The following is a 16381-nucleotide window of genomic DNA, read 5'->3' as shown; positions in this document are numbered from 1 at the left end:
CAGGGTAGGCACCTGGCACTGTGCTCACCTCCATCCTCCTCTGCATCGGTGTCCGACTCCTCACTGTCCACCAACTTGCTCTCCTGGGTCCCCACAAACTCCCGAGTCCAGATCATCAGGGCCGTGTCAGCGCCGCCCACGGTGAGCAGCACAGAGTCATTGTGCAGCCATCTCACGTTGGTGACATGGGCGCTGTGCCCCACATACTTCTTAAATCTCGCATGCTGGCCCTGCGATGTCAGAAAACAGTGATGAGCCCACTCGGACTTGGAGTCTCATTATTCTAGTTTCTGGACTATTTCATCCATGTTATTGTCTCGAGAGGCTTCTACAGGATACAAATGAAACAGTTCACACGAGGAGTAATTTCCCTACATTTTTCTAGAGTATAAACTCCATGAGGGCAGGGACTAGCTCTCTTTCTACCCTAAAACATTTCCTGCCTCACTGTAAGTTCTCAACAAATAGTCTGTGAGGAAATGAATGAAATGTAAACTATAGAACCTATTTCTGGACACCTGACAAAGTAGCCTAAGAAAGGATAAAAAGCTTGTTTCTGCCTCTCTTAGTTGTCAGACGTCTATTCTCCACAGGTATCTAGTGTAAACTCCTGATGCTGAGTCTGGCGGACATTTGAGATCAACGTGTCTCCCAGGTCATCCCCCTCAGCGCCTTTTTATACCACAGTCCAGGCTGTGACAGATGAGCAAGGGCCTTCTCATGATCCTGGGGCAGCGAGGAAGGCTTAAAAGCAAAGCAACAGTTTCTGTCACAGACACTGGAAACAATTTCTGACACTGGAAACAATTTCTAACACTAGAAACACTCAAGTAAATTGATGTTAAAACAAAGTGAGCTCAAAGAGAAAGGAAAAAACAAACAACAAAACTCCCCAAAATAAAGAACACAAACTGAAAAAATACAATTAATAAACGGGTTGACAAGTCACCTTAAAAAAAAAACAAACCAAAGTTAGCTCCTTTTAAACAAATATAACCCCCCCCAAAAAAAGTTCCACAACTAAACAATCTTCAGGTTATATCTGAAAAAGTAAAATAAAATTAAATCCATATATATTGAACTTATTACAGTAGGCCACACTTTTAAAAAGCCAAACATTACCAAATAAATAGAACCCAATTTCTTAGTCTCTATTGAAAGCTCTTCAGAGTGGCAACCAAGCCCCACCACCCCAGGGGGGAAGGCCGAGAGTGAGGTGAGAGCAGCTGTTCACGTCCAGGGAGTCCTGACAAGCAGTGAGAAGCCCAGGCTGGCACCAGAGACCGGCTTCCATTTTCAGGGCAGGAGCCACAGCCTGGCAAAAATAGCTTTAGTGGGAGCACCGAGAGAGGGAGAGACTTTCCATCCTCTCAGCGACTCCCAGGGAATACCTTATGCGACGTGGGAACCCGCATGAACTTTCTGAGGTCATGCAAGGGGCATCGGTGTGTCTCAGATGAAAACTTTATTCAGTCGTCGACAAGAGGCTTCCAGAGAGTTTTGGACGGGCGTGCTGGGAAACCTGAAACCAGTGCAGACACATGGCAGAAGACACGGGCAGGGCAGGACAGTACGTGACTTTGAAATACTCATGGTCAAGATCTCTGTGTATTTGTCTGACCCCTACCTGACAGCTGAGTGGAAGTGCCCGCTCCTCAGCAGAGTACGGAGTCTAGACAGACTAGGAAGCAAGCAGGCAGGCAGCATTTCTAGGAAGCCCTCCAGAGCCACTACTTGCTAGAGAACAGGCAGAGCAAAGTAAGGGTTTCTAAGGAAGCCACTGTGTGACCATGTGAAATCCAGAAGGCGTGGACACAGAGAGGACGGTCAGAGTGGTGACAGCCACGTGTCCTGCTGGCCTTCCTGCTGGAAGCTGGAAGCGACCCATTTTGATCCACTACAAATGCCAGTTGGTCTCTTGAGAAGCGGAGAAAGTGAAAGCGCTCGAGAAATCCTTCTCTACTCCTGCATCTAGACAGAGGAATTCAAAAGGAAAGATAATGGAAAAAAACACTCTAAAATGATCAGAATTAGGCTGCAGGGGAAAAGAAAGTGACACAGAGCAGAAAGAGAAAAAGGAAAAAGTTCTAAGTCACTGAAGTTGTTTAACAAAGCTGAGATTATTCCAGTAAAGATGATTCAAGGTTCTCAGAATAGGAAACCAGGTCCCTGCTCCACAGAACAATGGGAATTCACAGTTACTAGAAGGTTCCAGGAAGCCAGCTGTTCCCCCAGGAGCAGGGTGTTTGGCGGTTCCCTGAGGGCCCATGGGTGGAGCCTCCTGGAGGCCTGGCACAGCTGGGTCAGATGAGCTGTCTTTCTGGGTCATCATGCCAAACTATGTACTTTTGCAACACCCATCAGGACTCAAAACCACAATCTTCCTCTTCCACTGAGTCATGAAAGAATAGAGAATCTGAAATATGTCTCCAGAGTGCTTGTTGTTAACTGCTTTTAAGAGGAAATTCGTGAGAATCTGATGAAAGCTATGTACCCTTTCCCCATATTTACAACATTTTACATATAGTTTCTCTGTCTGTAAAATTCTACATACAAGATTCCTCTTTGATGAATCTTTCTCTAGAGCCTTTGACATTATGAGAAGGACACTTAACAGCTTGAGGGTGGATTTTTTAAAAAAGTAAACATTTACATTTTAAAAATGTAAGCAACATGGTGGTATTTCAGCCTCAATGATAGGGTGAAGGGGAACAGCTTTGGAAAGGAAGGGAGGTTATGGGAAGCAAATGGACAGTGTTAAAGGACAGCATCAGTTTTTCTGGGACGTGGTTTAAGGTACTGGACAAATGGGTGGGCTCTGACAAAGCAGAGTCTATTTCATGGATTCTACTTTGGAAACAAATGTGGAAACAGTATGATTGTCAGGGGATTAGTGCCCACATCAAGATTTTAAATTGTAAAAGTGCCTATGTAAGACATGGATAGAAAAAATGCCTAGAAGAGAGACCTAGTAACTCAAAGGAAAGGAGAACAAGGAAAAGGGTTAAGAAGAAGACATGACATTAGAGTCTAACAAGCGGAACTTGAATTTTGGACAGAGAGCTGTGTGATGATAACATGGTCTTGTAGGCATCACCAGGACTTGATGACATGGTATTCAGTGCGAGAACACTGCAAGAGCATGGTGTCTTAGTTTGGTAGGGTTGCCATAAAAAATGCCACATGTTGGGTGGCTTACACAACAGAATTTTATTCCACACAGTTCTGCAGGCTGGGAAGTTTAAGACCAACGTGCCAGCCAATTTGATTCCTGGTGTGGGCTCTCGCCCCAGCTTGTGGACCCCTTATATGAGCACGGAGAAACTTTCTATCTAGCCTTTCCTGCTCAGCGTGTGTGTGCATGGGGAGAGTGAGTGAGCTCATTGGTGTCCCTTCTTCTAAGGACACTAATCTTATCGGATCAGAGACTCACATTTATGACTTCATTTAACCTTAATTATTTCTGTAAATGCCCTCTCTACATATCTTGTCACATTGGATGTTAGGGTTTTAACATAGGAAGTTTAGTGGGGACAAAAACATTCAGTCCGTAACAGATAAGTGTGGCCAACACACCCAGAGCATTGTAAGAGTGTGACTATACATCTAGAAATGTTCTTCAGCTTGGGTCCACGAAATTGGGAAGGAAAGAGTACCAGGAAAATCAGATGAAAAAAAAAAAGGAGAGAAGTGATACTATCAAAGTGGTTTATATTTGACTGCTTTTCAAATGCTTTTAAATTATGAAACTTCTTCAATCAAATCTTACACAGTAGAACTCAAGAATAAAAAGATAAATAATTCAATTTAAAATAGTGGACAAAGATTTATACAAACACTTCACAAATGGCCAATAAGCAAATGAAAAATGCTTAGCACGATTAGTCACCAGGGAAACATAAGTTACAAACACAATAATATCACACTATCTACTCGTCAAGACAGCTAAATTTTATAAGTCTGACAACGTCAAATTGGCAACTAGAAACCTGACATTTTTGGTGAGAACATGAAATGATACAACCGTTTTGGAAAAAGATCCGGCAGTTTCTTAAAAAGATAAACACACGTTTTCCCCAATAACACAGAAATTCCACTCCCACATATTTACTTAAAAGAAAGAAAAAAAAAATATGTCCACATAGATTTGTCCAAAAATGTTCACTGCAACTTCATTATAACCAAACACAGGAAAAGCATGTGTCTACTGATGGCTGGGTGGATAAACAAACTTTGCTATATCCACACAATGGAATTCTAGTCAGCTATAAAAAGGAAAGGACTGGATTACTGAGAGTCGGACATGACTTAGTGACTAAAACAACAACATTGTTACTCACAACATGAAGAAATCTCAGAAACATTACCTGAGTGAAAGAAGCCAGAAATAGTATGGTTCCTAATTGATCATTCAATTTATACGAAGTTCTGAAACAGGGAAAACTAATCTATGGTAACAGAAACAAAAACAACATTGGAATAGTTTTTTCATCTGAGAGTGGAGTGCGGGTGGAGAGTGCCCCAGAAGTTAGCATGGGAGGACTTCCTGGGATGATGATACTGTTCTATATTTTGATAGGTGTTTGGATTAAAAGATGCTTGCTCCTTGGAAGAAAAGTTATGGCCAACCTAGACAGCATATTGAAAAGCAGAAACATTACTTTGCCAACAAAGGTCCATCTAGTCAAGGCTATGGTTTTTCCAGTAGTCATGTATGGATGTGAGAGTTGGACTATAAAGAAAGCTGAGCACCGAATAATTGATGCTTTTAAACTGTGGTGTTGGAGAAGACTCTTGAGAGTCCCTTGGACTGCAAGGAGATCCAACCAGTCCATCCTAAAGGAAATCAGACCTGAATATTTATTGGAAGGACTGATGCTGAAGCTGAAACTCCAATACTTTGGCCACCTGATGCGAAGAACTGACTCATTTGAAAAGACCCTGATGCTGGGAAAGATTGAAGGTGGGAGAAGAAGGGGACGACAGAGGATGAGATGGTTGGATGGCATCACCGACTCAATGGACATGAGTTTGAGTAAACTCTGGGAGTTGGTGATAGACAGGGAGGCCCGGTGTGCTGCAGTTCATGGGGTTGCAAAGAGTCGGACACGACTGAGCGAATGAACTGAGATGACTGACTGACTTGAATAATTCAGGTGTATGTGTTTGTCAAAGTTCATCAAAAGGAACCTTAAAATTGGTGCATCTCAACTATACATAAAATTTACTTTAAAAAAAACTTAAAAAAATGAACTCTAGTTAATGATATGCAAATTGAAACAATTAGGAGTAAGTGGCACCCCACTCCAGTCCTCTTGCCTGGAAAATCCCATGGATGGAGGAGCCTGGTGGGCTGCAGTCCATGGGGTCGCTAAGAGTCGGACACGACTGAGTGACTTCCCTTTCACTTTTCACTTTCATGCTTTGGAGAAGGAAATGGCAACCCACTCCAGTGTTCTTGCCTGGAGAATCCCGGGGACAGAGGAGCCTGGTGGGCTTCTGTCTATGGGGTCGCACAGAGTCGGACACAACTGAAGTGACTTAGCAGCAGCAGCAGCAGCATCTTGATGTCAACAATTTACTTCGAATCACAAAATCTAAGTGGTGGGTTTATAGGAGTTCACTCTATCATTCTTTCAGCTTTCCTGTATGTTTGAAAATTTTCACAACAAAATCTTGGGGGAAAATCTTACATAGAAGCTCAGTGTATAAGAGGCAAAAACATAGAGTGTCTCTGGAGAAGGAGGGGAACCCCAGTGCCCCTCCAGTTCCTCCCCCACCCTTGTTTCCTGGGGGTTGTCCCTAAGGAGCCTTCCAGAACTCCAGGAGTTGGAGGAACACACCTCAAAATTACTGCGGGAGACAGCCTTCCTGGTCACACTAGGGATGTGGGTGATGAGCTCCCAAGATGAACAATAAATCTGGCTCAGGAGCCCAATTCAATAGTATCATGAAGATATCAGGTATCTAAACACCTGCCCAGACCTCAGTCCACTAAAACCAGGATAGCACTAACTTGACTTGTCCTGCTGGCAGTCTCATTTCAAAAAATGTAGAAGTAGCAAGGAAAACTGCTACACAGAACAGAACTCTTATCAAATAGAAAGGGCTGGTAGGTGGCAGTAACGTGGTGAATCACTGGGAGAACGCTACCAAGTGGCTTCTCGATGTCAATGAAAGGAGCACAAGCCATACTCAGAAGTGTATATTAGAAAAGGCTCCCCAAAATGATAATCTGAGGAGACATTAACAAATGAAGAAGGAAAGAAGGCATCTAAAGAAACCAAAGTGGCTGAAGAGGGAGTTGATGTATTCAGGTTTTAAATGTAAAAGTAACAGAAGCAGGAGCAAATAACCAGGGATGAACACAAAAATATTCTACAGACAACTTTAGTACAGTTTCAGGAATGCAAAAATAAAAAGCCAAGACACCTGGAAAGGATTTTAAAGATATATTTAGGGCTAGAAGAAAAAGAGAGAAGTTAGGAGCACGGCTTACATCAGATGGCTTAATATGAACAGGGAGCAGATTTAACGATCACCTCTAATAAAGGGGATGCTTCTCAAACCAGAGAGGTCCAAACAGAGCTCATGTCCTTGAGTGTAGACACCTTCAAATGTAATTACAGTAATAAGGTCAGTAATGGTTAAGAGTTTGGAAGTTAAGAGTATGCAGGTCAGGAAGCAACAGTTAGAACTGGACGTGGAACAACAGACTGGTTTCAAATAGGAAAAGGAGTACATCAAGGCTATACATCGTCACCCTGCTTATTTAACTTCTATGCAGAGTACATCATGAGAAATGCTGGACTGGAAGAAACACAAGCTGGAATCAAGATTGCCGAGAGAAATATCAATAACCTCAGATATGCAGATGACACCACCCTTATGGCAGAAAGTGAAGAGGACTAAAAAGCCTCTTGAGGAAAGTGAAAGTGGAGAGTGAAAAAGTTGGCTTAAAGCTCAACATTCAGAAAATGAAGATCATGGCATCTGGTCCCATCACTTCATGGCAAATAGATGGGGAAACAGTGGAAACAGTGTCAGAATTTATTTTGGGGGGCTCCAAAATCACTGCAGATGGTGACTGTGGCTGTGAAATTAAAAGACACTTACTTCTTGGAAGAAAAGTTATGACCAACCTAGATAGCATATTGAAAAGCAGAGACATTACTTTGCCGACTAAGGTCCGTCTAGTCAAGGCTATGGTTTTTCCAGTGGTCATGTATGGATGTGAGAGTTGGACTGTGAAGAAGGCTGAGCGCCAAAGAATTGATGCTTTTGAACTGTGGTGTTGGAGAAGACTCTTGAGAGTCCCTTGGACCGCAAGGAGATCCAACCAGTCCATTCTGAAGGAGATCAGCCTTGGGATTTCTTTGGAAGGAATGATGCTAAAGCTGAAACTCCAGTACTTTGGCCACTTCATGCGAAGAGTTGACTCATTGGAAAAGACTCTGATGCTGGGAGGGATTGGGGGCAGGAGGAGAAGGGGACAACCGAGGATGAGATGGCTGGATGGCATCACTGACTCAATGGACGTGAGTCTGAGTGAACTCCGGGAGTTGATGATGGACAGGGAGGCCTGGCGTGCTGCGATTCATGGGATCACAACGAGTTGGACATGACTGAGCGACTGAACTGAACTGAACTGAATGGTTAAGAGTTTGGAAGCCAGGAGAAGTGGCATCCAAAAAAAAAAAAGTTCCCAGATCCAAAAGGGAAAACACGTAGACTCTGGCACATACTGACTCATGAGTTGATGCAATGCCTGGAAGATTCTAGGGTGAATTATTACACAGAAGGTTGATAAGCACTTGGAAAAGTAATGATGACGAGGCAACAACAGGGGTTCACAGTGAACTAACTGCACGTCTTTTATTGGTTGGTTTGTTTAGGAGAGATTAAAAATACCAGAGACATAATCTGGCTTTCAGCAAGATATCTGCTAAGTTTTAACGATATCTTATCAGACTAGAGATAGAAATATGAGTTCCATGATGGCATGGTCAGACAGATTCGAATGCCTGTTACTAATATGTGTGCATTAAGTAACAGAATGCCAAATTGAATGGGGGGACTTAGTGGTGGTATTTGGTTGTTCTAGTCTGTTTTCTTTCTTTCTATGAATTGTAACTCGCACTCCTGAAATCAGAGAACGATATGATGCTGAAAGGGAAAGTAAATAAATACTTTGGAAAGGGATTTCAAAGATGTTGATAGGTTGAAACATAAACAAGATATGTTTGTGTGGGAAAATAAACAAAATAAATCTTATTTGGTACAAATACAAAGCTGTGTACTCAGATTTTAGAAGATTAGTTGTGTACTCAGATTTTAGAAGATCAGTTGTGTAAGTCCAAGAAGGGGGATAACCTTACCATTTGGGGGAATAATATCTATGATTCAATTGTTCCGTATGGCAGCCAAAAGAGCTGATGCCATCTTTGGTTGATTAAATACAAAAATAAAGTCAAAACAAGAAGAGTCCTACTGAGATGAACCCTGAGCTGATCAGACTGCATCCGAAGCACTTTTTTTTTTTTTTTAATTTTTCTTTTATATTGGAGTTCAGTTGATAACAATGTTGTGTTAGTTTTAGGTGCACAGCCACTATGGAGAACAATATGGAGGTTCCTTAAGGAACTAAAAATAGAGCTACCATATGATTCAGCAACCCCACTCCTTGGCATATATCCAAAGAAAAATATGGTTTGAAAGGATGCGTGCACCCCAGTGTTCACTGAAGCACTATTTACAATAGCAAAGACATGGAAACAAGTTAAATGTCCATCAACAGATGATGGGTAAAGAAGCTGTGGCTCATACATACAATGGCATTTTACTCAGCCACTGCAGAGAATGAAATAATGCCATTTGCAGCAACCTGGATGGACCTGAATTTGGTCCTAGAAGAGTTACTTTGAAATGGAATTGAAATGGATAAGGGAGATTAAGAGTTACAAAATAAATGAGTCATGAGGATGAAATGAGCAGAGTGGGAATATAGTCAATAATAACATAATATCTGAACTAACACAGCTTTGTAAGTCAACTATACTTCAAAACAAACAAGTAAATAAACTCTTGGAAAAAGAGACCAATTTGTAGTAATCAGAAGTGAAGGGTGTGGGGGGACTAGATAAAGGCAGTCAAAAGGTACAACTTCCAGTTACAAGATAAGTAAATATCAAGAGATGCAATATTATGCTAATTCTTCTGTACATTATAATGAAAGTTGTTAATAGAATAAATCCCAAGAGTTCTCATCACAAGAAAAAACATTTCTTTTTCTGTTGTTTTGTCGCTGTTTAGATGATAGATGTTCACTAAACTTATGGTGATAATCATTCATAAGGTATGTAAGTCAAATCATTAAGTACACCTTAAAATTATACAGTGCTGCATGTCAGTTACATCTCAATAAAACTGAAAGAAGAAACAACACAAAATTTAATGGAACTGATAAACCAGAGGAAGAGACAGCTAGACACCTTGTTACTGAAGGAACTGGATGTTTAGACTGGAGAAAATGAGACTTCAGGGGCTCAGATACGATCTTCCCACACATGAAGGCTGTCAGAAGACTGGACTATATTCAACAACAATTCGGAAGGTAGAACTTTGGCTAAAGGAAAACAAAAATCAGCTTGCTCTAGTACAAAGCGTTTTAACAATGGAGTGGTTTAAAAGTGAATTGCGCTACCTTGTGCAGTAGTGAATTCTTCATCTCTAGATGTAGGCTAGTGAAAGTGCCAGCCCAAGTTGTAAAGAAAATTCTTACTTTGCAGTTCGTGAGATGTTGAATTTGATGTCCACTGACAGACTTTCAGGGAAGAATTCTACACCACGAGACTCTGACTCAAACTAGTACACCTAAGGTCACCAAGGTTTCTATGGGCATAAACAACCATGGTGTAGATAACTGTGCAACTGCAAATGTGGATAACTGTAGATGACAATGTCGGTTGCTTACTCCTTTGATATTTAAAAATCCACTGAAATACAATAGATAGATTTTGGGTTATTATTTGAAACTAAGAAAATACATATAGTAAACATGCAACATTACCTTGACAGGATATGAGAAAAGCTTAATGAAACCAAAATCATCTCCTGTGGCTAAGAGGGAGCAGTCTTTGGTGAGGCTGGCAGCATTGACATCAGTCACGTCGCTGTGCACTGGCCAGATGCCCTCACAGGTGGGCCCCAGCACACAGGTCCACGTGTCCCACTCTATCTTCTCAATCTTGAAAAGAAGGAAAGTTAATGTATTTTGTACAACCCAGAGATCTTTTTGTTTTATTTAAAAGAAACAGATTGAGGTTGAATAGTTCTAAATGATGACTTTGCTAACACCGGGTATTTTGTATGCTACAGTGCCTAAAATTCTCAGCTGCATTTTTAAAGTGGCATATATATTGTTTCAATAAATCAATACTGCAGTCAAACCTCCATATATGCTCCCCTAGATAAAATGAACACGTTTGAATTGTGGACACCTGACAATAACAAAGGTTCTTAATTATCACCTAGATATTTATCATTGTATGTGTCATAAGCTGGGGCTTCACTGGTGGCTCAGATAGTAAAGAATCTGCCTGCAATGTGGGAGACCCAGGGTCGATCCCTGGGCTGGGAAAATCCCCTGCAGAAAGGAATGGCTACCCACTGCAGCATTCTTGCCTAGAGAATTACATGGACAAAGGAGGCTGGCAGGCTACAGCCCATGGGGTTGCAAAGAGTCATGAAATTAAAAGACATGAAATTCTGTAATTAAAAGTCATGAAATTAAAAGACCCTTGCACCTTGAAAGGAAAGCCATGACAAATCTAGACAGAGCATTAAAAAGCAAAGACATCACTTTGCTAACAAGGTCCATATAGTCAAAGACATAGTTTTTCCAGTAGTCACATATGGAGGTGAGAGTTGGACCATAACAAAGGCTGAGTGCTGAAGAATTGATGCTTTTGAACTGTGGTGCTGGAGAAGACTCTTGAGAGTCCCTTGGACAGTAAGGATATCAAACCAGTCAATCCTAAAGGAAATCAGTCCTGAATATTCATTTGAAGGACTGATGCTGAAGCTCCAATACATTGACCACTTGATGCGAAGAACTAACTCATTAGAAAAGACCCTGATGCTGGGAAAGACTGGCAGCAAAAGGAGAAGAGGGTGACAGAGGATGAGATGGTTGGATGGCATCACCGACTCAATGGACATAAGTTTGAGCAAACTCTGGGAGATACTGAAGGACAGGGAAGCCTGGTGTGCTGGAGTCCAGGGGGTCACAAAGAGTCAGACATGACTTAGCAACTGAACAAACATCAAAATGCCATCGGGGTTTCTCAGCATCAACTCTATTGACATTCCAGGCTAGATAATTATGTGTGTTCAGGGGCTGTCCTGCCCGTTCAGCAGCATCCCTGTCCTCTACTCACTGGATCCCAGTAGCACACCACCTCAGGTTGTCCCCAGACATTGTCAGATATCCGTGGGAGAGAGGGCAAATTGACCTCAGCTGAGAACCACTGAGCTAGAATTGATCAATGGGGCTGATCATTTAGCAAAGTATTTTAAAAAGGCACAGGACAGAACTTTTTAAAGGACTGCTTCCTTGGAGGAAAGAGCAATAAGATTCTGCAGCTAGCTTAGTATTCTTTATGCTCTAGAAAGACCATCTTAAAAACTGGAAGAGATGGGATGTTCATACTCTATTGCATGAATATACGTTTTATCCTTTAAAATTGCTTTATCTGAAATTCATGGACAGGAAGATTCGCAATTCAAACATTTTAATTCTGACAAAATCAAGGCTTTTCTTTCCTTTTTTAAAAAGAAAACAATAGCAGTACCACCACCACTGTGGATTAGACTTTCCCAGGGGAATATGATTTTACTTACTTTCGTTCAAGACCTACTAGGGTACCTTATCAGTACAGTTTCTATGCACAAGCACTTTGAAGCACTGTTTAAAAGCTATAAAAACTCATTAGAGACCTGTAGCTAAAATGAAAGGCCAGATTGCTCTCTGTGGATCTGGCAGTTGCTTGGCACGTTGTTAATGTACCTCACCATCCATTTCTGTAGTTTTCCACTTGGCACCACTGCCTGGGAGGGAAATGACAAGATGCAGCTAGGATTTGAGTCACAATGTGAGGAGGTGCTATACATATTTTAGTCACTCAAATTTCTCATTTAATATTCTGTGCTTCTTCTGGACACATGCATGATTGGAACCAAAAAACGGTGGTTCACCTAGTGCGTTTGGGTGCTTAAGCAAGGCCGCAGACCGAGGTGACGTGAGGTGGTTCCCCCATAACTACCTCAGTCTTCTGAGCTACAAGTGGAATCTCCCCAACTCCTTATGACATCCCCAACTGACCTTCACAGGAAGAGAAGCAGGGAACCCCCCACTCTGGTTCCAGAAATGGGCTTCTGGTCACTGACTCCCTTATAGATATGAGATTTCATTTCTGACACCCTCCGTGGGTAGCACCTTTCCTGGATTCATTATACAGGGAGGGATGGGGGTGAGCTGGTCTTGCTCACTCTATAGTCACCCCAACAGAACACCCTTGGCCAGATCTGAACACCATGCTATCTGGGGGAGGCATATGTCTAACTTGTTAGAAGCTATAGAAACTGCATTTAATTAAAATGGAGCATTAAAGAATGTGTATATATATGTGTAACATTGAGTTACATAATATGAGTCACTTTGCTGTACAGCAGAAACTAACACAACACTGTGAATCAATTATACTTCAATAAAATAAATTTAAAAAAGAATGATCCCTGTAACCAACAAAACCCAAAATGGGTAAATAAACTTGTTAAACACCCTGGAATTTAGACAGAAGGAGAGCCCTCCAAGGGTGTCTCCCATAGCACCTTGCCCCAGGCAGGTATGTCATTATCATCACTGCTTTGCAGAGGAGGTAACTGGAGCCCAATGAGAAGTGAGTCATTTAAATCCCAGTCAGCTTAGCAAGCAGAGAGGAAGTCGAGCTCTAAGGAGTTGGGCTCCTGGGATAGAGCTGCCTTAACTGTACCATGCTGCATTGGATGTATATAAATGGACATTTTAATAGCTGTCATAGTTAAAAATTTGCTGGATAAGCTTTCTGTTAGTTTCACCATGACTATTTCTTTAAAAAAAACCTTTTTTGCAAAGGAAAATTTCAAAATCCTTCACACTTAATTGAGGGGCCTGACAATATTGCTAAGTAAAAGGATGAGCTACTTCTGGAGGTATTTTTTAATCTAAAATTGCTCATCTGTCCCAAGTTGACCTCATCCTTCCTCCACCACGTGGTTCTACCGAATCTTATTTTAGTAAACTTATTTGAGGGACTAGAACTGGAAGGGAAAATACAGATAAAGTGATGCAAAATGACGCTGCGTGGTCTAGGCTGTGGAGTGACACACAGACCCTTCTAGGCAGGGACCAAAGCTCCGTGGTCCTTTTACTTTCTTAGAGCCTTAATTTCCCTGTCTGTAAAAAGAGATTGAAAACTATCACACACCAGCCTGATTCATAGTAGGTAAACCACTCTCTGAGGATTAGAATACAGGTATACAAAGTGCCTGGAACAGTGCACAGATATTCAGTGAAGGAATGGCATGCTTTAAAATATCCCTTACTCAAGGCTATTAAAGTTTCCACATATAAAAAAGTTAAAATATAGATTGATCAGAGGTAAATAGACTGGAGTTTGGGAGTGAGATTAATCGGTCCATTAACAATTTCCATTAATACAGTGCCATCTTCTGTAACCACTTGGGTGTCTCACATACTGCACATATATTTCCTTTAGAAACAATTAAAATATTATGAATGAACAGAAGTCCAGAAGTACATTAGAATACTGGGATAGTTTACACTGCTAGCTAACTGAAGCTAGAGAGTGGAAGATGCTTGTCCCTTGGTGGCATACCCTTGACTCTTTTTCCTCTAAAGAAGCAATATTTCCTTTTCTTTCATCAAAGGTTACTTAGTAAATAAATGAGTTAGAATGTCTCCTGGGACTAAAAGGACGTCCTTAGCGCTCCATCAGGCAATGGCCTTTGTGGCCAACAGGGCTTACTACATGGAAGCACTGTACAGCCTGAGAGACTAAAGCAGCCAAGCCTTTAGGAAGAGATTTCAGGAGGGTGTTAGTTCATGGATTCAAAAATTTTGTCTAGGATTTTATTTCAGCAATTAAAAAACGATGTATGTGGATAGAAACATGAGGAAAATATGGGAAAAGGCAACAGCTTGCTATATTAGGATGGTCAGGTTGTGGATGGTTTTGTTTTGAAAAATAATTCCTCTTATTGTTGCAAAAGATATTGTTTACTATTGTAAACAGTAACCACTGAGAAGGCATGTTTCAGAATTTTAAGTTCCTAACAAGCTTTGCACAAAATGACAGAACATGTGGAACAGGAAAAGTAATATGTAGCATTCAAACTGTTAGCTCAGTCATTGTCTTCCGGCAGAGAAAAATTAAGTAGAACACCAATTAGAGATTGCTATGTCAGTGGCACAGTAAATCCATACCTCCTCAGAAAGTAGGAAACCAGGGTAAGCAGTCAGATTTAAGAAATGGTCAAGCCTGAAAGACACACAACTGTAACTCATTTTAGTGAATAGTAATGATAGGTTTTACTTAAATGCACATAGTAAATCATGAACTATTTTTTAAAAGCTTTGTGTGTGATTGTTACCTCGGAAGGTCTTATTATATGCCGTTTGCCTCTTGGAGCTTCAAAGAAGAGTTGTTCTTTGGCACCTGAATTAACTTGCAGTAATTTTCCTGTTAGGATAGAATAAAGCAGGAGACAGTTAACCTCTGCATTTATCTTTTAGTGATAAAATGAACATGATTCCAACCATTTGATATTTTCATTCATTTTAATCAAAGTCTCATAATTTGAGTAAATATATGCTGAATGATCCAGGATGTATGTAAAGACAACTACATGGCAGGGTGGAAACTCCAAAGCTATGACTTTTAAACATACGAACTTCATAAAACCTTACCTTGAACATCCTTCAAAAAGAGAAGAATCGAGTTGCTACTTTACTCTGCTGCACTGGCTATTTTTCCAAAGCCAAACAACATCTAACTTATGCTCTTTTCCCCTGTTGCTTCCTAGCACAGAAACCTAGTAAAAGCAAACTGCTTTGGCAAGAATTATGATACCAGAAGCAAAGACCCTGTAAGAGTTTGTGTTTACTAAGGTATAAATTCCAGATTTGCCATTTCACATTTAGAAACAGGAAGACAAGGACATATAAAACAAACTGTAAATGCTCATTCCATTCTCCCCTTCCGTTTATACTTGAAAATTTGTGAAGAAATCCAAGACTTTTCCCAAAACAAAATGTTGAGCAAAAATAGTCTTTTGGTCTGATGTGTAAAATCTTGGATTTTAATCTTGGATTCATTTCAATTAATGTTGAAAAAGATTAGATTTCTTAATTCTCTTCCTACCACATCAATGATCCTTTATGACTTGAAAATTTAAATGACCCAAACGATATACTTTTGAGTATTTTTTTCAGCATTTTTTTAAACAATGGAAAATCTCAAACACATATGGAAGTAATGGTTTAAAAAAAACCCTAGAGAGCCAATGTCCAACCTCAATGGTTATTACCACATGGCTGGCCCTGTTTCAGGAATCTCCACTCATTCTCTCACCCCAGATTACTTCGAAGCAAATATCAGCTAACCTAACATTTTATCTGCAAGCAATTTAGTGTATATACACACATACTAGCATGTCCTCGCCCCCTCTTTCTTCCATAGCTCTTTTATATCTGGTAGTCTTGAAATGTCCTTCCTGGAAAAATGAATACCAAACTAAGAACTCTCTGATTTATACCATGTTCTTTAATGTTTAAGTGGGTAGCACTTAGATCTAAAATCTAGCTTGGCTAACCTTCAGGAGTTGCAGGTCTGTTTCTAAGTGACTAATTAAAAACAAGGTTCTCTCATTTCATAACTGAAACCTGAATCTTTTCCAATTTGCTGAGTTGTAACATGGTGACATGGGGGATTTGCCTTTGCTGTGAGGAGCAAGTAAATTTGAAAGCATTTTCTCTGAAATGGGCCCATTTTCCTGACTTACTAGCTGAACATACACAAAGTGAGAAAAGAAAAAGAGTTAAATCAGCTTTGGCTATTTAGCATTATAAGAAAATGAGTAATCAATATTTTCCCAATGAACTAGATAAATCTGCAAAGTGACTTCTAGAATTCTTAAGAGTGACTGCAAATAACAAAGGATGTGGGAACAGGATTAAAAGACTCAATGGAAACATTCTTAGAATAGACATAATTTCCTGACAATTCACTTTACACTATTGTTTCAAAGATCATACTTTCTA

The 16381-nt window shown here is 40.6% G+C and overlaps 1 protein-coding gene across 4 annotated transcripts in view; it reads right to left on the bottom strand.

Moving 5' to 3' along the window:
- EML6 (echinoderm microtubule associated protein like 6) overlaps positions 1–16381 on the bottom strand; it is a 287813-nt gene that overhangs the window by 40853 nt on the left and 230579 nt on the right. For all 4 annotated transcript variants that reach the window (XM_018055247.1, XM_018055248.1, XM_018055249.1 and 1 more), the window contains exons 25-27: positions 14713–14801; positions 10070–10246; positions 29–230 (exon numbers count right to left, since the gene is read on the bottom strand). In XM_018055247.1, coding sequence (XP_017910736.1) covers positions 29–230; positions 10070–10246; positions 14713–14801 — 468 coding nt within the window. The remainder of the gene's footprint in view (positions 1–28; positions 231–10069; positions 10247–14712; positions 14802–16381) is intronic.

Source organism: Capra hircus, chromosome 11 (genome assembly GCF_001704415.2).
Source record: "Capra hircus breed San Clemente chromosome 11, ASM170441v1, whole genome shotgun sequence".
In the NCBI taxonomy this organism is placed as follows: domain Eukaryota; kingdom Metazoa; phylum Chordata; class Mammalia; order Artiodactyla; family Bovidae; genus Capra; species Capra hircus.
This window is presented reverse-complemented; position numbering and strand designations above follow the sequence as displayed.